Below are 26,268 nucleotides of genomic sequence, written 5' to 3'. Positions count from 1 at the left end.
TAGTGTCAGCTCTGTGATGGTCACAGTGAAGACTCTCGCTGACCGGTTATCATACAGAGAGAATCTCCCCTCAGTAACGAGGGTCTCAGGCTCGCCACTTCTGATTACATCACTGCATGATAGCCAGGAATCACGACACAGGTACTTTACATTCTCTTTATATTCAGGTTGATATGGGCATTCAACCTTTACATTTTCACCTTCAATCCCATTTACTAGAAATCCTTCAGTTGACTTCACAGAACCTAAAATGTGTTGGCTCTTAAGGGCAGCAGTGTGGAGTAGTGGTTAGGGTTCTGGACTCTTGACCGGAGGGTTGTGGGTTCAATCCCAAGTGGAGGATGCTGCTGCTGTACCCTTGAGCAAGGTAGTTTACCTAGGTTGCTCCAATAAAAACCCAACTGTATAAATGGGTAATTGTATGTAAAATAATGTGGTATCTTGTAATAATTGTAAATCGCCCTGGATAAGGCCGTCTGCTAATAAATAAATAATAAAACTGGTATTAAGAGACAGCAAATTAGATGCTAATACAAATATTGAATTCAACAGAATTAGAAAGATTTAAAAAAACAAATAATAACAAACTATAGAAAGGCACTCAGGTCTTTTAAAGTGAGATTTCCCATCCTCCCTACACAGCCTTTACCCAGAAAACACACAGCAAGCCTTTGTCTTTCAGTTTGCTCCTTATAGAGGCTGCAGCTGGGTCCCTCATTACTAAATTGAACCAGCAGTCTTAACCAATTCCTCTACCCATAACTAGGAAACAAGAAAATAAAACAAATCAAACTCAATACTGGCCACTAGTGACCATTACCTGTCACAATGGGGGGAAATACATTTGAAATAAAGTTTACTTCCACCCTTTGTTTCTGAGAGCTCAGTTTGAAGAGAAACCAGCAGACACAGGGGCTGGAGTTGAGAAGCACTGCTGTGTATCAGTGGCTCTCAATCCTGGACCTGGGGTCTGCTGGTGTCTATTCCAGCTGTGCCTAAATTACTTAACTGGATCAACAGGAGGCTCTAATGCAGGGGTGCACAACTCCGGCCCTCGAGATCCACTCCAGGTTTTCATTCCAGATAAGTACCTATTAAGTAAGGGATAGCACATGACAGGGCGTGGGTTGTGTTGCATTAACATGTGGTTGGGTTGGAGGCACGAAGCAAAGCCGTGTGTTAATGCAACACAACCCACAGGCCCTGGAGTGTGTTATCCCGCTTATAAAACTGACACGATAAAACGTGGAAAAAACAAGTTTCTTTTTTAATTTTTCAAAAAAACAAACAATTTTATTGTATATTCTTCTGCTTTGAAGAAAAAATAGTCCATCAGACACGGTTAAACTGGAGGTTTTCAACATTTCCAACAATAAATACAATAATAGAATACTATGTTTTCCCAGCCAGGATCAAAATATTTAATTGAAGCCCTGTGCAGCTACTCACCTCAAATGCCTGAATCCCGTTAAAATGAGAGTACATGCAGCCGAGGGATCATGCAGCAGAGTTGTGCAGCCCTGCTCTAGTGACATGTTTGCTTTGCATGCAGTGTTTTGATGTGTTTCACACTTTGGTGTGGTGAAGTTGTACACATACCCATTTATAGAATACAGAAGGTCAGTCATTTCCTGTGGTATTCTGAAAAGTCATTTCCTGTGGTATTCTGAAAAGGGAAGTATCTTTGCCCAGTGTAAAAGCAAAGGGGGAGCAGATCTGCTCAGTATCTAAAGATGAAAGCCATTGTTGAAGTCACCATCTGTCTTATTACAGGTATGTTTTTGTGATTTGCTGATTCAGTAAAGAGTGTTTAATTGTTGTCAACTACTTATTAAAGAAGGTTGATTTTGAACAGGTCTGAGTTTCAGGAAACTGATGACAGCACTGTGATTCTCTAACCTGGAATACATGTAATCTGTTCTGAATGATTCTGTATACAGTAACACAGAACTGGCAATCTTCTCTAAACTGTATACACTGACTATTTAGAATATGTTCACTATTATGAACGCGTGCGTGTCAGTGTGAGTTTATAGTGCTTTACTGTGATAGATGAACGCGTGAGTGTCAGTGTGAGTTTATAGTGCTTTACTGTGATAGATGAACGCGTGAGTGTCAGTGTGAGTTTATAGTGCTTTACTGTGATAGATGAACGCGTGTGTGTCAGTGTGAGTTTATAGTGCTTTACTGTGATAGATGAACGCGTGTGTGTCAGTGTGAGTTTATAGTGCTTTACTGTGATAGATGAACGCGTGAGTGTCAGTGTGAGTTTATAGTGCTCTACTGTGATAGATGAACGCGTGTGTGTCAGTGTGAGTTTATAGTGCTTTACTGTGATAGATGAACGCGTGAGTGTCAGTGTGAGTTTATAGTGCTCTACTGTGATAGATGAACGCGTGAGTGTCAGTGTGAGTTTATAGTGCTTTACTGTGATAGATGTCTTCTGTAATGCTCCACACCGCACTCATGATGATTTCCTGTATCAGGTAGGGAGTCCTGCTCAGTTTGATGCTGTTCTCATTCATAGTCAGTGATTGGGTTTCTTTGTGTATTGATCAATGCCTTTCCCCCAATTTAAAATCTTTAACTGTTAAAATATATATATATATATACAGTACAGTGCAAAAGTTTTAGGCAGGTGTGAAAAAATGCTGTAAAGTAAGAATGCTTTCAAAAATAGACATGTTAATAGTTTATATTTATCAATTAACAAAATGCAAAGTGAGTGAACAGAAGAAAAATCTACATCAAATCAATATTTGGTGTGACCACCCTTTGCCTTCAAAACAGCATCAATTCTTCTAGGTACAGTTGCACACAGTTTTTGAAGGAACTCGGCAGGTAGGTTGGCCCAAACATCTTGGAGAACTAACCATAGTTTTTCTGTGGATTTAGGCAGCCTCAGTTGCTTCTCTCTCTTCATGTAATCCCAGACACTCGATGATGTTGAGATCAGGGCTCTGTGGGGGCCATACCACCACTTCCAGGACTCCTTGTTCTTCTTTACGCTGAAGATAGTTCTTAATGACTTTTGCTGTATGTTTGGGGTCGTTGTCATGCTGCAGAATAAATTTGGGGCCAATCAGATGCCTCCCTGATGGTATTGCATGATGGATAAGTATCTGCCTGTACTTTTCACCATTGAGGAGACCATTAATTCTGACCAAATCCCCAACTCCATTTGCAGAAATGCAGCCCCAAACTTGCAAGGAACCTCCACCATGCTTCACTGTTGCCTGCAGACACTCATTCGTGTACCGCTCTCCAGCCCTTCGGCGAACAAACTGCCTTCTGCTACAGCCAAATATTTCAAATTTTGACTCATCAGTCCAGAGCACCTGCTGCCATTTTTCTGCACCCCGTTCCTGTGTTTTCGTGCATAGTTGAGTCGCTTGGCCTTGTTTCCACGTTGGAGGTATGGCTTTTTGGCCGCAAGTTTTCCATGAAGGCCACTTCTGACCAGACTTCTCTGGACAGTAGATGGGTGTACCAGGGTCCCACTGTTTTCTGCCAATTCTGAGCTGATGGCACTGCTGGACATCTTCCGATTGCGAAGAGAAGTAAGCATGATGTGTCTTTCATCTGCTGCAGTAAGTTTCCTTGGCCGACCACTGCGTCTACGGTCCTCAACGTTGCCCGTTTCTTTGTGCTTCTTCAAAAGAGCTTGGACAGCACATCTGGAAACCCCTGTCTGCCTTGAAATTTCTGCCTGGGAGAGACCTTGCTGATGCAGTATAACTACCTTGTGTCTTGTTGCTGTGCTCAGTCTTGCCATGGTGTATGACTTTTGACAGTAAACTGTCTTCAGCAACCTCACCTTGTTAGCTGAGTTTGGCTGTTCCTCACCCAGTTTTATTCCTCCTACACAGCTGTTTCTGTTTCAGTTAATGATTGTGTTTCAACTTACATATTGAATTAATGATCATTAGCACCTGTTTGGTATAATTGTTTAATCATACACCTGACTATATGCCTACAAAATCCCTGACTTTGTGCAAGTGTACCTAGAAGAATTGATGCTGTTTTGAAGGCAAAGGGTGGTCACACCAAATATGGATTTGATTTAGATTTTTCTTCTGTTCACTCACGTTGCATTTAGTTAATTGATAAATATAATCTATTAACATGTCTATTTTTGAAAGCATTCTTACTTTACAGCATTTTTTCACACCTGCCTAAAACTTTTGCACAGTACTGTATATATATATATATATATATATATATATATATATATATATATATATATATATATATATATATATATAATCTCTAAAAGCTCTAATTAGCCAAATTAATAGTTACAATAAGGGTTGAATTAAGTAACTGAGGGCTCGGCTGGAACACAAAGTAGTAGACACAGCGGGTCTCCAGGACTGGAGTTGAGAAGCACTGGTTTAGAAGACCTGAGGGCTTTTCTATAGTCTGGCTGTTATATTATTTTAAACATGTTTCTGATTCTGTTGAATTTCAATATTTGTATTAGGATCTCATTTGTTGTCTCTTAATACCAGTTTTAGGTTCTGTGAAGTCAGCTGAAGTATTTTATGGGATTGAAGGTGGAAATGTAAAGATTGATTGCCCATATCAACCTGAATATAACAAGAATGAAAAGTACCTGTGTCGTATTCGCTGGATGCCAGATAATGCACTAATCAGCAGTGGCAAGCCTGAGACCCTCGTTACTAAAGGGAGATTCTCTCTGTATGATAACCGCTCAGCGAGAGTCTTCACTGTGACCATCACAGAGTTGACACAAAAAGATGCCGGGACATATTACTGTGGAATTTATAATAAGATAAATGTGGATGAATACACTGAAGTGGAAGTGATTGTCAATAAAGGTATGTAATCAAAATCATTGTAATAATAACTCACCCTAATGACTAAGTTATAGCAAAATCCAGAGATGGAGACACATTTTTTGGAATATAGATGAAAGCAATATAATGAGAGGAGCTGAACACAAAATCACCCATCTAGCAAACATGTGAGAGCAGTGAGCAAAAAAATGAAAAACTACATGTTAGTTTCAGATGTGCAAGACAGCTCATCTGCTGCACTTTGATATGAGATGCTCAGTTGGCAGGTGCATCCGAGTACATGACTGCACGTATTCAGTCTCTAGAGTGACAGAGTAGACTTGGTTACAGATTTAACCCACGCGATCCCTGAAGGATTTCAAACCTTAAGTATAACAATCTACAAGCTTCCACACACCTTGCAGTCATGTCTTTTGGAATAGGTGCTATCTTGGCTGCATGATGGCAATACTTCTTATTTACAGTGTTCTGGAACACATTTAATTTGTTTTGTTTGTCAGAACTCTACTGTGCTGTATATTGTAAACTATTGATAAGTCATTTACTTTAAATATACATTATGTACAGATAATGCTTTCTTTTAATTGTTAGAAATCCTGTAAATTTGTTAAATATAAGGGTAGAGTAGCTTAATAATTACTGTTCTGCCATTAACTATCTGCTATTATGTGCAGTATTATTTGTCTCCCCTCCTCTCGTTTCCTGTCTCTCCCCACTCTCCTCATTTTTAAATTGCACTTCACAACTCCTCTAAACTGCTTCTTATAATTCACTTTAACTTGAAGAAGCACCATTGCAGAAAAGCCAGTCATTTTCTTCAAGCACTTTGCATGCAGCTTTGCAGAAATGAGCACAGTTGCTATTTCTGATGTAGTTAAAACAAGCACAGTTGCTTAGACTTTAGATAAAGTGTGATTACCGTCACGCAACAACTTTACTTCCCCCTTTTCTATTCAATACGTGTAAACCAAAAAAAAAAATAATTCACTGAGGAGGTGAGGAATTGATAAACAACTGCAACTGTGAAATACAGTAAGGAAGTTAAGCAAATACAGTATGCGATGAACTGAGGTAACAATACATAGAATTACATTGTTATACATTCATTTGGCATCAAACCTAACTTGGTTGAGGACTCGCTGGCTGGCCGTATGGACGAGGCAGAGACACCTCCCAATAGGAGATAACCCTAAATTTAAACAGGTGGAGATGGGGAAGGTGGTGGGTTATGATTACGAATGAATTGAAATGAAGACGAAGGGTAAGTGAACAGAGTATTTATAGTGCTACAGGTTTGAATTGCTCATGTGGAAATTTAATTATTTAAATTGGTGACATGAAGATTGGTGTCTGCCTCCTGAACTTTAGTTATTAACTTCATATTGTTTCAATCAATCCCTCTCTCTCTTAACTATGCTTTTCTTTATCAGATGAGCTTCTTTCTCTGTACCTTGGCTTGTGCAGGTATCAGGTGTGTTTCAGTTGATTTATCAATAAACCACAAGTTTGGGTCGTGCTGCGTTTCCTCTGTCAATGAGCTTTAGGACACACAAGAGGATGGCTGCAGGACATGAGTAATGCGTTTGGACAGATCCTCAGCAGTTCATTACTGTTCAAAGATACAGCATCTATGCAGATGTGACAGGGATGGCTGTGTGGTGATGTCAGGCCAGATGCAGGAAGAAAACAAAGAAGCAAGTACTGCAGGGCAAGGGTCACGGCCTGCGCCGTTTATTTAAACAAAAATAGGAGCAGGAGCTGCCTCTCCCTTCAAGACAGGACGGACCGGGACAAGATGCTGGCGGTCCGCAGCAGCCCTTGCATAGGCTGCTGAGCAGAGCAAGGGGGAAAACCGCCGGGTTGCAGCGGCTGAGAAGAGGGCCAACCCCAGCACCACCGCTGGACCTGGCTCCGCTGCCGCTGTCGCCTCCCGAGGGTCTGCTGCCACCCTCGCCTCCCGAGGGTCCACTGCCGCTGTCGCCTTCCGAGGGACCGCCGCTGCCCTGTCGTACATCGTCTGGGGATGCCAGTTCGCCATTGCCTGGGGATGCCAGTTCGCCATCGCGTGGGGATGCCTGCCTTGCACCGCCCAAGGATGCCTGCCTTGCACTGTTCAGAGATGCCACGCCTGCTCCGTTCAGGGATGCCACGTTTGGATGCCTGGGGTTGCCTGCTGCTCCGCATCGCCTGGGGTTGCCTGCTGCTCCGCATCACCTGGGGTTGCCTGCTGCTCCGCATCGCCTGGGGTTGCCTGCTGCTCCGCATCACCTGGGGTTGCCTGCTGCTCCGCATCACCTGGGGTTGCCTGCTGCTCCGCATCACCTGGGGTTGCCTGCTGCTCCACATCGCCTGGGGTTGCCTGCTGCTCCGCATCACCTGGGGTTGCCTGCTGCTCCACATCGCCTGGGGTTGCCTGCTGCTCCGCATCACCTGGGGTTGCCTGCTGCTCCACATCGCCTGGGGTTGCCTGCTGCTCCGCATCGCCTGGGGTTGCCTGCTGCTCCGCATCACCTGGGGTTGCCTGCTGCTCCGCATCACCTGGGGTTGCCTGCTGCTCCACATAGCCTGGGGTTGCCTGCTGCTCCACATCGCCTGGGGTTGCCTGCTGCTCCGCATCACCTGGGGTTGCCTGCTGCTCCACATCGCCTGGGGCTCCTGGAGGTTCCACTTCGCCTGGAGTTGCTGTGTCTTTTGCTTCTCCTAGTGTTGCTGCCTGTCCTGCTTCGCCTGTGGTCACCGAGGGTCCTGCTTCGCTGGGGTCGCTGCCGGCTCTGCTTCGCCTGGGGTCGCTGCCGGCTCTGCTTCGCCTGGGGTCGCTGCCGGCTCTGCTTCGCCTGGGGTCGCTGCCAACTCCGCTTCACCTGGGGTCGCTGCCGGCTCTGCTTCGCCTGGGGTCGCTGCCAACTCCGCTTCGCCTGGGGTCGCTGCCAGTCCTGCCATGCAGCAGGAAGTACTGTGGCCAGAGCCCCACAAAGCGGAGCTGCCGGCGATGAAGAAGAGGGGGAGGTCAGGAGACCAGCTCCCCCAGCCACACTTTTGTGGCAGGAAAAACGGTGGCCGGTGACCCGGAAGAGGGAGCTCCTAGCCACGAAGAAGTGGGGGGTGGAGGACATTCCACCATGGCCGCCCCCAGAAACATCTTGCTTTCCCCTCTTCCGGGACTATGAGACTGAGGAGGAAGGTGGCCATAGGGCCATGTGTGCTTCCACACCACATAAAGATAGTGTGCATTGCATGACTGAATTGTTTACCTGGCAAGGTTAATCCAAGAGTTTTATGACAATATAATTTAAAAACCTGTACAACAAAACTCCATGAAATACTGCAAGAAGCCCGTCATTATTGAGACCTCTTTATTTCAGCTTTAAAGTGTTTTGCTTGGAGGTCTATGGCATACAGTACATTATATAGTGTATGTTTTCTGTTGCTCTTCAAATGCAAATATTTTTACTTGACATGTCTAGTTTGGCCGCTATGGTGTCCCAGGTGTCTTGCTTCTTTAGCGTATCCTTATAATCTGGATGGGACAGTTGAGGGCACTTTTGCACCCTGAAAACCAGTCTTTCGTTCACCATCTTTCACTGTATATAGTGCAGATAACGTCACACAACTTCAGTTGATTGGTCTAGATGGAAATTATTAAAAGATCGCTCTGGTTTCTATCCCGTGCGGTTTTCCGCTGTGCTGCTTTTCCGTTCCGCACTCAGTGTAATTGCACCCATTCAAAACAATACATTCCATTTTTTCCACTTTCCGCTACCATGCCCAGTGTAATCAGACCTCAAATGAAGTAAAGGCAAGAGGCTGCTCAGGGTTTGGTTTGGTTGTTTAGCCTCCCCACTTGTCACAAGCCGCTACTGAAACCCACAGACTACTTTACATAGTTCTGCACTAATGGTATAATCTGTATAATTTCTTTTGAGGAATGTTAAGCAGTAGAAACAGTGTAATAATTTTCACTTATTTTCCTTTTCTCAGCTCCGAAACCCCCCCCCAACCACAACTCGTGCCACACGCTCAAGTACCACCCCTTCCACCACTACTGTGAAGGGGAACACAGACAATGGACAAACAAGGGATTGTACATCCAGCAGCCCTGCAGGTAATTCATTTAATCAGTGTCCTTTTGTAAGACCTCTATACTTCCAATCCCTGCCCATCGGAGCACCATTGCAGAAAAGCAAGAAAACTTTCTTCACGCGGTTGGCATGCAACTTTGCAGAAGTGAGCAGTTGCTATTTCTGATGTAGCTAAAATAAGCCCAGTTGCTGAGACTTTAGATAAAGTGTGATTAGGGTCATACATCAAGTTACATTTTTTGCTTCCCCTTTTTCTCTTCAACCTCTATGAACCAAAAATAAATAATGCACTGAGCAGGTGAGAAATTGCTAAACAACTGCAACTGTGAAATACTTTAAGCTAAGCAAATACAAAATGAACCAAAAGAAAGAATCGATATCATTCGAATGGGCGGTGAGCCGAGAACACCCTGGCCGACTGTGACAGGCTGTGGCTGTAGGGGTGACGTCAGGCCAGAAAGAAACAAACACGCAGACTGTGTTAAATTTAATACATTACTGAAAGCAGATATACGCGTCTATCATATCCACAACAGAAACATGTGTAGTGTTAAAAGTAAAGCAAAAATAGTTTTGAAAACTGTCCATAATGTTTACTTGGGCGCTAAGAATGAAAAATCTTAAGAAGAAAAAAATGGCCTTTTTGAGTAATGGAAATTGGGAAGTAATGTTAAAACTTAATAATGCATTAGTAAGACCTCACCCAGAATATTGTGTTCAGTTCTGGTCACCTCGTTACAAAAAGGATATTGCTGCACTAGAACGAGTGCAAAGAAGAGCGACCAGAATTATCCCGGGTTTAAAAGGCATGTCATATGCAGACAGGCTCAAAGAATTGAATCTGTTCAGTCTTGAACAAAGAAGATTACGCGGTGATCTGATTCAAGCATTCAAAATTCTAGGGGACTTTTTCGACCTGAAAAAAGAAACAAGGACCAGGGGTCACAAATGGAGATTAGATAAAGGGGCATTTTGAACAGAAAATAGGAGGCACTTTTTTACACAGATCATTGTGAGGGTCTGGAACCAACTCCCCGGTAATGTTGTTGAAGCTGACACCCTGGGATCCTTCAAGAAGCTGCTTGATGAGATTCTGGGATCAATAAGCTACTAACAACCAAATGAGCAAGATGAGCCAAATGGCCTCCTCTCGTTTGTAAACTTTCTTATGTTCTTATGTTCTAAAATGAAGGGCAGCTGGAAGGTTAATATGGCATATCCAAAAACAAAATTAAAAATGAGAACAGCAGGTTTAAAAACAAAGAAACTACCATCGTGTAGCAAAACTAGCCAGGGTGTAGTTTCTCAATTGGCAATTCTTTTCAAATTTATTTCCCCTCCTTATATTACTCTGTTCTGTAATATGCTGTGACTCAAAAGCTAAAACCAGTTTGCAGGTCCTGGACTCTCCTCTGCTGAACTGTATTCTACATGGTTCCACTAAATACAGTCCATTCCCTGTCTAATCCATCCTCTGTGTATTTAGTGCTTTCATCTCCGTCTGGGAGTCTACAAACTGCTCTTACTCCATGATTGCCCACTGCTGATCTGGCTGCTTCGAGCAATCAGATGTTTGGACTGCAGTTAGTGCTGAAGCTATCAGGCCATTTTAGTGGAAGGGTTGTAAAAGAAAAGTGGACACATCTGGTGTGGACTCTTTGCAAAAAAATAATAAAAAAGCTCTTCTAAAGCTGTGCAGAAACAAAAGGCTGAGTTCAGCGCAGTAAAGTTGTGATAAATAAGTTCCTCCTTTTGATAAAAAAACAAGCAGCTGTTCATTTCAGTTTGTAAGTGAAAAGACAGCAACATATTTCAGTTTTAATGCCAGAAAGCCACTGACACACAATCCTCCATTTTATTACAAGTGAAACAGGTGAAAAAAGTATCTGCAAGTCCATTGTTCTGTGACCTCCAAAAGGTCTGGATTTAAACCACAAATCACTGAAATCCAAGGCACTCCTTCAACATGAAGAATGATGGTTAAAAAACCTTTATTAATATGGCATACACAAAAAGAACAACAAAAAATTAGAAGAGCGTAGCAGCAAAACTAGCCTTCATCAGGGTGTAGTCTCAACTTGCAATTCTTTTCAGATGTATTTTTCTTCCATTGTATTACTCTATTCTGCTCTTTTACTGCGTTCTGCTGACCTCTATTCTACACGCTCCACTCAGGGGAGGATTTAGACCTCATTAGGCAGCTGTAGAAAAGATCGATCTTTTATTGGTTAAAAGTAGCTGGACTTGAGCTTGATACAACCAATGAGTTCAAGCAATGAGAACGTGTATTTATTTACTTTTTAAATTGTAGCATTAGCACATGAATACAAGCCAAATATGGCTGCAAAAACACCAGACAAGACACCAAGAAATATTAAACTTCTTTATATCCTTAAGGTAATCTAGCTAATAAGACTTATGAACCTGAAATTAAACCATAAAAAGTAAAAACAAAAACTCAGTCTAATGTAGCTGACACTAGAACAAAATGTTACTTAAATTTGCCTAAAAATAATTTGTGGGATGTAGTTACAAGGCTAGATCCGCCCCTGCCACTAAATACAGTCTAATCCACTGTGTTTTCCTCAGTGTATTTAGTGCTCGGGCCATTTTAGAGGTAGGGTTGTAAAAGAAAAGTGAACACATAACCAGTGTGGCCTCTTTGCAATATATATATATATATATATATTGTGATGAACTTAGGTTCGTTGCCCCTTTACAAATTGACCCAGACACAGAAAATTGGGGGTTCAGCGCTTCCGCTCACTTTTAATAATACAAACAATAATACAAAAACAAAAACACCTAGCTCTTTACGAGCACTAAATGAACTTTCAGGAACACCCTGACTACAAGTAGGATGGCTAAGCCGTTTCCCCACCAAACAAAACCCAACAAACTAAAACCACACAGGTTAGACACGGCACTTACTTCAGTATGACTGCTCGGAGACAGAGCACACTATCTGCCTCCTTCTATACAGCAGCCATGAGCAGACTAGCTGCCTCTCTTAAATACCCTGCACCTGGTCCTAATTTAACAATAATTACCAGGTGCAGGGGATAATTAACAATTAACACAATGTGCATTCGCACATGTTTTCTTCTATGCAGGGAGGATTAACCCCCTCCCTGCTGTGTTACAATATATATATATATATATATATATATATATATATATATATATATATATATATATATATATATATATATATTTGGATAAAAACAACTCTTCTAAAACTGTACAGAACCAAAAACGTTAGGTTACTTACCGTAACCCTGGTTCCCTGAAAGAGAAGATGTTGCCCATTGGGTAGGTATTGCTGAGCTCTCTATACCAGAGCTGCTGATACGCCCCTTCCTGGGATGATGCACTCAGTCCACCCACCGAGGGGATAAAACTGTCATCCAAAGGAAGCCATTTCTCTTTTTCCGTTGACCCGTGAGGGCGACCGAAGCGACCTCGCAGTTGGTGGTTGTCTTCTCTTTCAGGGAACCAAGGTTACGGTAAGTAACCTAACGTTCCCTTTCAATTCGAAGACGACCACCAATGACATTACGTATGGGATAATGTATAGCAGAGCCGTCGCGAGGGAGAAGGAATGGCAGCATATGAGGGATGCACAAGCACTGTCTAACCCAGAGGTTAGCGGTGCGAACTTACACCCTCCACAACCCTTGTGCCTAAAGAAGACGGTAGAACCTGGAGAAGGTATGCGGCGTAGCCCAGCTAGCTGCAATACAAATATCAGACATCGAGGCACCTCTGAAGAGGGCCCAAGATGTAGCCAACCCTCTAGTGGAGTGTGAGGCTACCCTACCAGGTGGGGGCAAGCCAACACCATTATACGCAGTTGAGACTGTATCCACAATCCAATGTGACAGACGCTGCTTAGAGAGGGGCTCTCCTAGGGTCCGTGACAGATGAAGAGCTGGTCAGATTGACGCAGAGCTCTTTATCCTATGCATGTAGCATCTCAATGCCTGCACTGGGCAGAGGAAATTCAATCTCTCATCCTCCGTTGAAGCAAACAGAGGTGGATGGAAGGACTCCAGTTCCACAGATTAATTAACGTGGAAGGCTGTGATCACCTTGGGGAGGAAAGCAGGGACACCCTGCTGCCATCCTCCCAAATACGCATGCAGGAGCTGTGCACAGACAGTGCCTGCAGCTCACTGACCCGCTTAGCAGAGGTGATAGCCACGAGGAAGGATGTCTTCATAGACAGGTACTTCAACTCTATGGAGTGTACGGGCTCAAACGGGGCTTTCGTGAGAGCCTCCAGTACAATATTGAGGCTCCATTCGGGGAGAACAGTCCTCCTGGGAGGGCATAATCACCGAGCGCCTTTAAGAAACCGGGTAGCCAAAAAATGCGTGCCCGGAGACATTGAATCTATGGGAGCATGGCAAGCAGAGATAGCCGCTAAATACACCTTCAAAGTGGAAGGTGACCTACCAGCATCAAGCAGGTCTTACAGAAACTGTAAATGACTGGCATAGGGCAAGATATAGGCTCATGGCTTCTAGCCAGACACCAAGCCTGGAAATACCTCCACTTATACATGTACAAAGACCTAGTGGAGTCTGCCCTAGCACTCTGCAATGTACACACAACCGCATCTGATAGCCCTAGTGCTAACCAGCAGCCCCTGTCAGGGGCTAGACCCATAGCCGGAACCTGCCCGGTTCTGGGTGCCAAAGAGTGCCTCTCGCCTGACCGAGGATATCCATGCACAGTTGAATCTCTCAGGGCTGGCTGTGCAACAGCTGGCACAGGGTCGAAAACCAGATTCTCCTGGGCTACTTGGGGGCCACTAGGAGAACTGATGCTTCCTCTAACTGGACCTTTTCAAGAAAGGCCGGGAGCAGCGATAAAGGCGGGAAAGCGTACAAAAACACTAGGCCATTCTTGCGCTAGGGCGTCTACGGCGAGTGGACCACCTAAGGTGGAGGGAGTACCATAGGGGGCAATGTGTCGTCTCTGCTGAGGCAAAGAGATCGATCTGTGCCTTCCTGAACCGTTCCCAAATGTGCTTCACTACCTGAGGGTGGAGTCGCCACTCTGACAGAAGGGGACCGCTCCTGGAGAGGAGGTCCGCTGTCCAGTCCACTGCTCCGGGAATGTGTGTCGTCCATAGGGACAGCAAGTTCCTCTGAGCCCATGTCAATAGCATGAAGGGCATGTGATGCAACCCTGGGGATCATAGGGCACCCTGGTGGTTGACATACTGTCGTGTTGTCCAACCATATCAACACATGTGTACCATGCAGCACTGGGAGAAAGTGGTGGAGAGCAAGGGAGACCGCTTGCAACTCCAGCATATTTATGTGCAGGGATGTCCAGCGGTCTGGCTAGGATCCGCGTACTCCTCTGCATTCCCAGACCGCTATACCAAGTTGGAGGCATCTGTTGTCACCACTTGGCAGCTCAACACTACTCTCATTCACACACCTTCGCGCAGGTGAGAGGTCATCCGCCACCAGCGTAGGGCTGCTGAGCACGCATGAGACACAGTCAGCCGACGGTGTCTGTCGCGTTTGGCATGGAGGTGGAACACATTGAACCACCCTTGTAGCGGGCGCATGCGAAGCAGACCCAGCTGAATGGCCGATATGGCTGTGACCATCAGACCCAATAGTTTCTGGCACAATAGGAGGGTGAACTGTGATCTCTGTTGAAACAGGGAGAGGCAACCCTAGATAGCTGCATCTCTGTTGTCTGACAGGTATGCATGCATCGTACTGGAGTCCAGCCGGAGCCCCAAGTACGTCGTGCACTGCACCGGTGTAAGCCGACTCTTTGCATCGTTGATGGTGAGGCCCAGCCTCGGCAGATGCTCTGTCACGACCGCCGTGTGGGCCACTGCTCCCTCTCGCGACTGGGAACAGATCAACCAGTTGCCGAGATAGTTTATTACTCTGATCCCCTGCAGCCGCAGGGGAGCCAGGATGGCGTCCACGCACTTTGAAAACGTACGAGGAGCTAGGGAGAGGCCGTGTGCCAGCACAGCAAACTTGTAAATGCTTCCTTGAAAAGAAAAGCAGAGATAATTCCTGTGCTCTGGACGAATGGGATTGTGAAAGTACGCGTCCTGTAATTCCACAGTGGTGAACCAGTCACCCGGCCAGAGGGACTGGAGAATGTGATGGTGCGTCAGCATTTGGAACCTCCTTTCTTTTAGAACCCTTTGAGGAGCCTCAGGTCTAAAATGGGGTGAAAGCCGCCGTACTTTTTGGGTACTAGAAAATACCTCGAGAAGTATCCCTCTCCATGGGAGGTGGGGTCTTCGAGATGTATGGCTCGCTTGCCCATCAAGGCGGCCACTTCGTTCTGAAGTACCGAGGCCTGGAAAGGGTCTGTTACGAAAGTATTTGTGATGCCTCGAAAGGGAGGAAGTCCCAAACGAAACTGAAGCACGTAACCGTTTTGCATGGTGGCGAGCACCCAGGAGCCTGAGGTGCAAGCACGCCAGTACTGCAGCTGTTGTGCCAAAAAGGGGGCCTGAGGCCGCCAACCTGAGGCCGCCAACCTGAGGCTGAGACAGGGCAGTTTGGGGTGGTTGTTTAGGGTGCTGGCCCTGGAAACCCCTCCTGTGATGCTGGTGTGTGGACTGGCCACGTCCTGCATTCCCTCTGCCTGCTGGTTGGGGAGGGGACTCCTGGGGGAGCGTGGGTAGGGAGCAACGCAACCACCTGCCAGGACGCCTCGCGTTACCGGTGGGATCTCTGTAAGATCTCCTCCACAGCTGGCCCAAAGGTATGTCCTGGGGACAGAGGTGCGTCAAGCAGCGCGACCTTATCAGCATCAGGAACTCTGGCTTGTGACAGCCACAGCTGTCTATGAGCCATGATCAAGCTAGCCAGCATGCTAGGACCTGAGTCTGGATGATCCCAGGAGGAGCGTACCTCCTCCATGAAATCTGGGAAGGCCGGCAAATTCTGAGGGCGAGGAGCCATCGCCTGTGTCCGGAAAACGGACCGGTGTCGGTCTGCCGCTGGCGTCCAGGGGACCTTATGCAAATGTGCCTAACCTAACTGCTCAATAGCGGGATGCAGCAAGGCCCAGCCCCGTGGAGGAGAGTGTGGCTGGAAGAGTCACTCAACAGCGGGGATATGGCAAGGCCTAGCCCCGTGTACTCAAGAAAGAATAGACATCCACTCACACATGACAGACAGATAACAAAGAGCGGCCTACCAAGCAAGCGAGGAGGCCGCTGAAAGACAAAAAGGCAAAAAGGCAAAAAGGCAAAAAGGCAAAAAGTCTTGGTCTTTTCAAAGTCGTTAATTCCGGCAAAGCGGCAAGCCAGTTTTCAGCACGAATGCAAGCGAAATACAATCAACTCTATTTGACTCGAGAGGCTCTTTTCTATGAACACGCTCAGCTCAACACAAAGGTCTTACCGTACAGTCTTGAGAAGGAAAAAGAGGAATGGCTTCCTTTAGATGGCAGTTTTATCCCCTCAGTGGGTGGGACCGAGTGTATCATCCCAGGAAGGGGCCTATCAGCAGCTCTGGTATAGAGAGCTCAGCGATACCTATCCAATGGGCAGGCATATCCCATATGTAATGTCATTAGTGGTCGTCTTCGAATTGAAAGGGAACCATTGACACCCGATCCTCTTAGTGGAAAGTCACACAGCCACATTCTTCCTCTTTGCCAGGTGTCAAAACCGGACAGGTCACTGACAGTCTCAAAGTTTGCAATCGTGGGATGAGATGGGACTGGCCCATGGATTTGGTCTCGGGGGATGATCTGGCGCAGGGGAGTTGTTAGTTTTGAGAGCCCCCATTGCTCTTATACTTCTTATGCAGTGTGGTTTATACTGAGTGCATTGAAGATTGTTTGAGGACTTCAGAGTCATTAGTGCATGTGGATGAAATTATTTTTTCATCCTCTAGAACAGGGGTCGGCAACTGGCGGCCCCTGGGCAAATGGATGTGCATTTGAGGTTTGGTGGCGGCCCCTCTGAGTTTCTTTATCAATGTTTTCAATTTTAATAAAACATTAATTTAGATCAGCCACCTCGTCATAAAACCGCAACACTTGTGCAGCCAACTTCTGAGTTGTTGCTGCTGGAGATTTCTCACAGTAATCGCAGTCTGTCAATGGTTGCTAGGCAACAGTTCCAAGGCACGTGAGAGAGCACGCAGCCAACGTCACGTGGAAGTACATCATCAATGCTTACGCAGTAACCACAGTGCGAAGTGCTGAGCCAGCGGAACGACAAAGGTGATTTTAAAAAAAATAAAATGTTCAGTTTTGTAGTGGCGGCCCACAAGCCGTTTTACGTGTAGCCACAGCGGCCCCTGGATACGCGGAGGTCGCCGACCCCTGCTCTAGAACTCTAGAACAAGATCATTTTCCAGCAAGAAATGTTTGCTAATTGTGCATTTATTAAAAACCCGCAAATGAATATGCCATGAAATATATTATTCATAAAATAGAATAAACAGAATTTCAAATTACATTTTTTTTATTAAATACTTTGAAGGTGAATAATTTTTATTAGGGTTGTTAGGTAAGTAAGGTAATTTGCTTGCCTGAGTCAAAGAACCTTCTAAATATGGGCTGGGAGACTGGCCTTAAATATACACATTCTGTCTTGTTGGCATATGCTACTACTTTCATGCTGTGTGTTTCGTTATTGAGACATGTTGTTTTATTCTTAGCTGACACACACTCAGAAGCAACAGCCAAGGCTGCAACTGAGGAGAAAATCACTGAAAAGGCTCCAGTCGAAAGAGGTATTTCATTTGATTTACTTTGAGTTACTGAGGTGGTTCCTGGGTGGTTAAAGGTACTTGGCCTGTGGCCTGGTGCCTCACAACACTCCAAGGGTGTGAGGTAATAACTGTCTTACTGCACACCCTGCTGTGTATTGTATCTATGTAAACTGAGATAATGGAATGGCAATATTGAGATCCTGAGATAAATTATCTTGTGATTTTTTAATGGCCACAGTGTATGTTTGCAGAATTTTTTTTTATTTTTTATTTTTTTATAAATTTAGTCGTTGCCAATTATTTTTTATTACTTTCTCCCAATTTGGAAATGGCCAATTATTTTATTATGCTCAGCTCACCGCTACCACCCCTGTGCTGACTCAGGAGGGTGAAGACAAATACACGCTGTCCTCCGAAGCGTGTGCCGTCAGCCGACCGCTTTTTTTCACACTGCAGACTCACCCAGAGCTACAGCGTCGGAGGACAACGCAGCTCTCGGGCAGCTTACAGGAAAGTCCACAGGCGTCCGGCCAGACTACAGGGATCGCTGGTGCACGTGAGCTGAGGACACCCTGTCCGACTTCGCCCTCCATCCCCCTGGGCAGCGCGCTGCCAATTGAGCACCGCCCCCTGGGAGCTCCCGTTCTCGGTCGGCAAAGGAATAGCCTGGACTCGAACTTGCGACGTCCAGACTATAGGGCACATCCTGCACTCCACGCGGAGCGCCTTTACTGGATGCACCACTCGGGAGCCCGGAAATTTAACTTGGTGTTAAATGGGACACAGAATGTGTCTTTTTTATTCTTAGCTTACATGCACTCAGAAACAACACATTCTTCTGCCACTGGGAAGAAAACCACTGAAAAGGCAACGGAACAAGCAGGTATTCAATTAAATTAGGGCATCAGTGTGGAGTAGTGGTTAGGACTCTGGACTCATGACCGAAGGGTCGTGTGTTCAAACCCAGGCAGGGGACACACTGCTGCTGTACCCTTGAGCAAGGTACTTTACCTAGATTGATTCCAGATAAAAAAAAAACTGTATAAATGTGTAATTGAATGTAAAAATAACATGATATCTTGTAACAATTGGAAGTCACCCTGGATAAGAAATAAATAATAATAAATTGGTTTATTATGCCACTTTTGCATCAGCCTCTTCCACTGATGGAACTGGCAGTAGAAATCCCAGTTTTGAGGAAAGCATGAACCACTCTTATTGGTGTGTTGTGAGACACAATGTCAAGCAGCCTCACCTTGGAAATGTAGGAAGAATGGTCTGTAACAGGTCCAGTCCTTGTGGGCCGCAGTGTTTTCTGGTTTTTGTAAGAACCCACCAGTGTGTTGTGTGGCATGCTCAGGTCGGTTGCCACAATTTGATGATTATTATTACGATATTATAACACTTTTTTGGCAACCCTAGACCCTGCAGTAGGATTAGCTTCTGCCTTCAGTGGCTATTAGTTTATTGTTATTGACTTTGAAAAACTTGAGAGCTACTAACCCATAACTGGAAACTTGAACTATTTTTGGTCTCACATTACTAGGGCCCTGCGTTTTACACAACCTGCTTTCTTAGGCTGCACTTCATTCCTCCCACCACAAGGTGGTGATGTAGTCTGCTTAATTAAACCACTTATTGATTAATAATCTCCCGATTCCTTTAATCATCTCAATTAGTCATTCTATTAACGCGCATTGATTAGGCGGCAGCAGCAGCTACGGACATTTATTCAGTCATGCATCCCTTTATTACTAATACATCTTATTCAATATGATTTCTTAGAATGTGTAAATAAATAATTTAAATGTTTCAGTTTGCTAGTAGGAACAACAAAATATTATTGTCAACAAAATATTAAAAAAAAAACAGCACTGATTCCCGGAACAATTTATATAAAATACTGAAATCATAACATCAGTGCTGTAACATATATATTACACATATAACATAATAATAATAGTAATAATAATAGTAATAATAATAATAATAATAATAATAATAATAATAATAATAATAATAATAATAATAATAATAGTAATAATGCAAGGTTGTTTGCAAGCAGCACATTTAGTGTCTCTAACTGTTTCATGAAAGAAAATGTCCCATGCATTTAAGTGTTGCTATTCAACTTAAGCATCGTCAGTTGGTTAACCCTGCCTTCTTTCACAGATTGACGTTGATCTGTAAAAACTTGGCCAGAAGAAGAAACACTTCTTTCAGCATCTACAGAATTGGGAACAACTGACAAATATATTTTAGCCTTTTGTGTTAAATTGGGAAATAATTATTCAGCTTTAATCCAAAATTCATTCAAAGTCATTCTACTGCAGTTTTCTTTTGCATATGGTAGATATTTGTCCATTTCTGATTTACAGTCAGCATCAAATCCTGGAATAGAATATAATGGGAGGGCTTCCAGATCCAAACTACACACTTGTTGTGGGTCGAATATCCTTACTGCCATCAGAAAGTTATGAGCTGGTTGAATAAAATGTGGTTTCTTTTTGCATTGACCCAGGTTGTAGTAATTAGTCAGTTTTTCAGAAACGTCATGGAAGGTTTTTACACATAGTTTGTTTATTGTGGCGTCTGTGCTGTGTACCTCTTGTGCCATTGCTCGGTATGTATTTATTAATTCTGCATCTTTATTATTTGTTTGATGGACTCTCACTTCATGGCTTTCAAACCACTGAATCAGATCCACTAGTCCCTTGGCATGCATCTCAATTAGGGAGAGTTGAGATTTTAAACTTTGCACATCTTTGAGCAATTGTATTTCTTTTGTATTTGTATTCTCGTCAGTAACTACAGATACACTGTCAGACATCTTTACCAGTTGTACAATTTTCATCTTGTGCAACTCAGCAATTTGAGGTAGATATTCCCTTCTCAGTTGACCTGCTGTAGGAATTGCCCCCCCATTTTTTACATTTATCCATTTTTTCCAGGGGAATATTAGCACAAACAAATCCCTCTGTCAAATCGAAAATAACATCTCGTCAGCGTTCAGAATTTTCGTTTTTTACTGGAAGACGCCGTCTCATAGCCGTCAGTCTCAGCCTTTTGTTTTCTGTGTTTTTCTGATGATAAATGGCAGCCTATTTTTGACTTTCGAGTGTGGGCCAAAGATAAATGGAAAGTTCTGCAAAATAAATTCTACCCATCGGTGAACAGAACACCAGGTGGATATTGTTGCATGCGTTCGCTCAATGAAATGACTCTCGATTTCTCTTTTAACGCATCCATTTATTCAATTACCATTTATACTCATCATAATTAGCTGTTTTTTCTAATTAGTCGAAGTGTAATGTGTTAATTTCTTAATTGTGAATTTGATTACTATAACTGGAGTGGCTGCAGGGACATCTAGGGGATAGTAGTTGAATTACAATTGAAAAAAAACAGGTTGCGTAAAACGCAGGACCCTGTACATTACATGAAGTGGACAATAAGGATTACAAGTACTGAGTAATTACTTATGTGCTTACATTGTTTTTGCTTTGGCCAATCAGGAGAGACTGACTTTGCAAGTGATGACTTCTATGGAAGATGGCACGGTTCCTGCTAGCTTCATTTTACTGGCAGATTTCTGAAAACTCAGGCGATCATTTCAGTGTTTCTTTTACAGAGTTTCATGCAATAATAAGTGCAGCAACAGCAGCAGCATTCAGTGCAATGAGGCTTTCTTGCTCTAGCAGGTTTGTTATTGATCTCCATAGTAACATTGCTCTAGCGGGTTTGTTATTGATCTCCATAGTCACATTGCTCTAGCGGGTTTGTTATTGATCTCCATAGTAACATTGCCCTAGCAGGTTTGTTATTGATCGCCATAGTAACATTGCTCTAGCGGGTTTGTTATTGATCTCCATAGTCACATTGCTCTAGCGGGTTTGTTATTGATCTCCATAGTCACATTGCTCTAGCGGGTTTGTTATTGATCTCCATAGTAACATTGCTCTAGCAGGTTTGTTATTGATCTCCATAGTAACATTGCTCTACCTGGTTTGTTATTGATCTGCATAGTAACATTGCTCTAGCAGGTTTGTTATTGATCTCCATAGTAACATTGCTCTAGCAGGTTTGTTATTGATCTCCATAGTAACATTGCTCTAGCGGGTTTGTTATTGATCTCCATAGTCACATATTAGTGGTCCTTTAATGCAAACATGTAATTCATTCTCTCACATATATATTTTTTCATTCTGTGTACATCATGTTACTTGATAACAATATTATTAACTGAAGAAACACAGCCTCTACTAAATCAACTGTTTTCATCAAAAATGACATCTTCATTAAGGTCATTTAAAAAAAAAAATGTTTTTACGATGTGGCAGTTAAGTAAAGCTATGGGGCTCGTTTGGTTGTTGTTGCTGCCAATTGGTTGATTTAGCGGTGACTTCAAACACCAGGTCTGTTCCAGACTGGAGCTGGGTTGAAAACAATCCCAGCAGGAGTACTGTGTATGCAAGGTTTTAGGTTTGCTTACTGCAAAAATCTTTCACAGTGTGTCATTTCCGCACAGTAGTAACAACCTGTTTGGTTCAGCCTCTCACCATGGGGGTGTGTCCATGGCTCCTTGTCATAATGGCACACCCACCAGACAGTTCAAGAACCAATCAATCCTTGACTATGATTCCCTGGAAACAAAAAATAACTGATAGTGTGCCATGGGTGCAGGTGTTTGGCACTCCACATGCATTCAAGAATCCAGTGATGAGGCTGTCCCTATTACAAAGAACTGTGCTGGTGAGTTTGAAGTATACTTTATCTTGTAGTTTTACTCATCATGAACCATAAGAAACACCAGTTTCATCCCAACATATTTGCAGAACTTGACCCACCTGCTAATCGCAAATTAGAAGCCCAGTATTAATGGCGGGTTCCCTCTGGGGTAGAAGGAATAACCTTCTGACAAACAAAAAAGACGCCGTCAGTACCAGGTTTGTAATTTGCGATTAGCGGGTGGGTCAAAGTTTTGATTTGGTCCAGGCCCTAGTTTGTATTTTATTCTCTTTTAGTGTTTTTGTGTTAAACCCTTTGTAAATACAGGCCTAAATCTCCAGTATACAGTAGTTGGTTGAGAAAGATGCTATTTCTGGTTAAAAGACCAATCAAAATGTAAAATAGTCATTGTAATGAATCTAAAGCTGTCCACTCAGAATTGCAGAACTAGAAGTACTGTACATTGCGTTCAGTTACTATGTCAGGGACATGCTGAATGAGAGCAGTGGCTTCTAGATGTTCCCCGACACACCAGAACTGGGGCTTCAAGTGTTCAGTTTTTATTTGTGAGCATGTGATGTCCCTTTAGAGTACACTGCAGTGCAGTATTCAGCGTGATAATATAGGAATTCATGATGTATACTAATTTCTGTACTGTTCGTGGATTTTAATTCTATGTCTGCAATTCATGATTACGGCTTCTGGTTTTTCGGTTTTTATTTTTAATCACCCTGTGATGTCCCTTTAAACCTATTTTGAGCTTCCTTAATCAAACTCTAATTGCCAAAGGAACTTGCTTGTTTTTACCCTTGTATACAGTGCCTTGCATAAGTATTCACCCCCCTTGGACTTTTCCACATTTTGTAGTGTTACAACCTGGAATTAAAATGGATTTAATTGGGATTTTTACCATTTGATTTACACAACATACTTAACAGTTTGAAGGTGCAAAATATTTTTTTTTTTATTGTGACACAAAAGTTAATTAAACAAAAAAAGACATTTGTTGGTTACATAAGTATTCACCCCCCTGAGTCAATACTTGATAGAAGCACCTTTGGCAGCAATTACAGCTGTGAGTCTTTTTGGGTAAGTCTCTACCAGCTTTGCACATCTGGATCCTGCAATTTTTGCCCATTCTTCTTGGCAAAATTGCTCAAGCTCTGTCAAGTTGGATGGGGACCGTTGGTGAACAGCAATTTTCAAGTCTTGTCACAGATTCTCAATCGGATTTAGGTCTGGGATTTGACTGGGCCATTCTAAGACATTCAGGTTCTTGTTTTTAAACCACTCCAGTGTAGCTTTGGCTGAGTGTTTAGGGTCATTATCCTGCTGGAAGGTGAACCTCCGCCCCAGTGCCAGGTCTCTTGCAGACTGAAACAGGTTTTCCTCTAGAATTTCCCTGTATTTGGCTCCATCCATCTTGCCCTCAGTCCTGACCAGTTTCCCAGTCCCTGCCGATGAAAAGCATCCGCATAACATGATGCTTCCACCACCATGCTTCACCGTGGGGATGGTGTTCTCAGGGTGATGAGCAGTGTTGGCTTTGCACCACACATAGCGTTTTGCGCTAAGGCCAAAAAGTTCAATTCTGGTCTCATCAGACCAGAGAACCTTTTTCCACATGTTTGCTGTGTCTCCCACATGCCTTTTGGCAAAACCCAAACGGGATTTGATATGTTTTTTTTCAGCAATGGCTTTCTTCTCGCCACTCTTCCATAAAGCCCAGCTTTGTGGAGCGTCCGGGTTATAGTTGACCCATGGACAGTTTCTCCCATCTCAGCTGTGGGTCTCTCCAGCTCCTTCAGAGTTACCATTCGCCTCTTGGTTGCTTTTCTGACTAATGCCCTCCTTACCTGGTCACAGAGTTTTGGTGGAAGGCCTTCTCTAGGCAGAGTCGCGGTTGTGCCATATTCTTTCCATTTTTTAATAATGGATTTAACGGTGCTCCGGGGGATGTTCAAAGTTTGGGATATTTTTTTATAACCCAACCCTGATTGGTGCCTCTCCAGAACTTTATCCCAGACTTGTTTTTATAGCTTATTGGTCTTCATGATGCTGTTTGTTTAGATATGCTCTCTAACAAACTCCCGAGCCTTCCAGAAACAGGTGTATTTAATCTGAGATCATGTGACACCTTAATTGCACACAGGTGGACTCCATTCAACTAATTATGTGACTTCTGAAGGCAATTGGTTGCACCAGAGCTTATTTAGGGGTGTCACAGCAAAGGGGGTGAATACTTATGCAATCAAAACTTTTCAGATTTTTATTTGCAAATAATTTTGAAAAATATGTAGATTTTTTTCCCACTTTGACAGTATGGACTATTTTGTGTAGATCAGTGCCAAAAAATCCTAATGAAATCCATTTTAATTCCAGGTTGTAACACTACAAAATGTGGAAAAGTCCAAGGGGGGTGAATACTTATGCAAGGCACTGTATCTTGATTGAGTTAACAAACAACGTGGCCTCTGCCACTGCCAATCCACTTTAAATTGGGGCCCACCCAAATATCAATGCCTGGCTACAGCACTGGTTTACAGATCTGCATGAACCGCTTAGAAATGTTCCACAAATTGAGTTTTGCACTTGCAACGTGGGCAAGAGCGGTGAATAAATGATCAAACAAACAAGCAGGAGGCATTTAAAAATCACAGCTGTATTGTAGTATGTTTGTTTAACACTGTGCTTTAAATAGTGTCACTCAAACATGTCACCTGACAAGCATGGATTTCCAGATGAGATGATCTTGTGTAAATGCTCTCTGCGAATGGAAAGCACATTTTCCTGAGCTGTCTGTGAAAACAGCAAGAGGACACTACGTATGGATCATTTGCATATCAACCTCCTCCATTTGCCTTCATTTCCACGACGCTGGGTGACACCATGGAAACCTGGAAAGTATATGGCCATTTTTCATTTGTCTTGAGCACAATGTCTGCAGTAAATTAGAAGACACATGGAAGCTATAATACAGTGATGGTCAATGTCAAATGATGATTTTTATTCTGGATCTTGTTATTTCCAGGTTGGTGTTTGAGAGAATCCAAGGGACCAGCTTGAGTTCAAGGCTGCAGGACCACACAAGCACTTGGCATTAGCTATTTACTGCTCCACATCCCTTTTCATCCTGTAACAGGGTCAAGAATGCCCTGTTCAAATTGATTTTACACTTGTATGTTATTATTTTTATAAAATTATTGTGTGATTTGATTAGTGCACGCTTTGTGTTGTCTGACACTTTTTGATAATTGGCTTCTCCACCCGCTTCCCTATGTTTGCCCTGTTGAGCACCTAGTAATTGAATTATTGATCAATTTACGCACCTGAATATAAATAACACATGTTTTTACAAACGGGATGGCCATCCTGGGGTTTGTGTGTCTGTGCAGGAGTGGGAACGCAGTGTTTGGAGCAGGGAACGACGAGTGAGAGAGACTGAAACGGACCAGTAAATGGAGCATCTCGACAACAAGTATTGGGCTGATGGTATGCCGGTGTGGAGTAATAATCACGAACGGATCGAGTGTTTTTAGCCTATTTGGTAGTCGATTGGAGTTTAAGAAGTGCACAGAATAGGTTATATTGTGATGCTGGTTTCTCTCTCGCTCTCTCTGTGTGTGTGTTCCCTCCCCTGCATGGACATTGTGTGTGTGTGTGTGTGGTGTGGGTATTTGTACTTTTGTACTGTGGTATTGTTTTTATTATGACAGATTTACCGTGTTTTTGAATGTGTATCTCCACTGTATTGCTGGGTAGCAGCGTTGTTGTATTTGTTGTTTAATCCATGACCTCATTCATGTGAACCTTGTTTAACTGCTTGAAATCTTGCTACCTGTTAATAGGTGAATGGAATTGTTGTTTTATTATCAGTACCATTTGAAACTTGGTGTTGCTATTGGAAGTTTACAA

General features: G+C 43.5%; 1 protein-coding gene across 2 annotated transcripts; it reads left to right on the top strand.

Annotated features, from left to right (window-relative positions):
* Nucleotides 1-1,706: 1,706 nt before the first annotated feature.
* Nucleotides 1,707-26,267, top strand: LOC117968973 (CMRF35-like molecule 5). Of its 2 annotated transcripts, XR_009310269.1 has the most exons (5): nucleotides 1,707-1,773; nucleotides 4,512-4,841; nucleotides 8,799-8,922; nucleotides 17,572-17,646; nucleotides 25,385-26,267. XR_009310269.1 is itself a non-coding variant. In XM_059007647.1 (4 exons), the coding sequence occupies exons 1-4, from the start codon at nucleotides 1,734-1,736 to the stop codon at nucleotides 25,455-25,457; spliced, it is 567 nt and encodes a 188-aa protein (XP_058863630.1). In that variant the 5' UTR covers nucleotides 1,707-1,733; the 3' UTR covers nucleotides 25,458-26,267. The 2 variants fall into 2 exon arrangements, 1 of the variants encoding a protein (XP_058863630.1); XM_059007647.1 differs by lacking the exon at nucleotides 17,572-17,646.
* Nucleotide 26,268: the final 1 nt, after the last annotated feature.

The sequence above is a fragment of the Acipenser ruthenus genome, chromosome 35, assembly GCF_902713425.1.
Source record: "Acipenser ruthenus chromosome 35, fAciRut3.2 maternal haplotype, whole genome shotgun sequence".
NCBI classification, from domain to species: Eukaryota; Metazoa; Chordata; class Actinopteri; order Acipenseriformes; family Acipenseridae; genus Acipenser; species Acipenser ruthenus.
This window is presented reverse-complemented; position numbering and strand designations above follow the sequence as displayed.

Bases quoted from the DNA above. Each gene is read 5' to 3' on its own strand.
- LOC117968973 (XM_059007647.1), top strand. From the start codon at position 1,734: ATGAAAGCCATTGTTGAAGTCACCATCTGTCTTATTACAG. The intron at 4,842-8,798 runs GTATGTAATCAA...TCCTTTTCTCAG, and splicing joins GGAAGTGATTGTCAATAAAG to CTCCGAAACCCCCCCCCAAC. The intron at 8,923-25,384 runs GTAATTCATTTA...TGTTATTTCCAG, and splicing joins TACATCCAGCAGCCCTGCAG to GTTGGTGTTTGAGAGAATCC.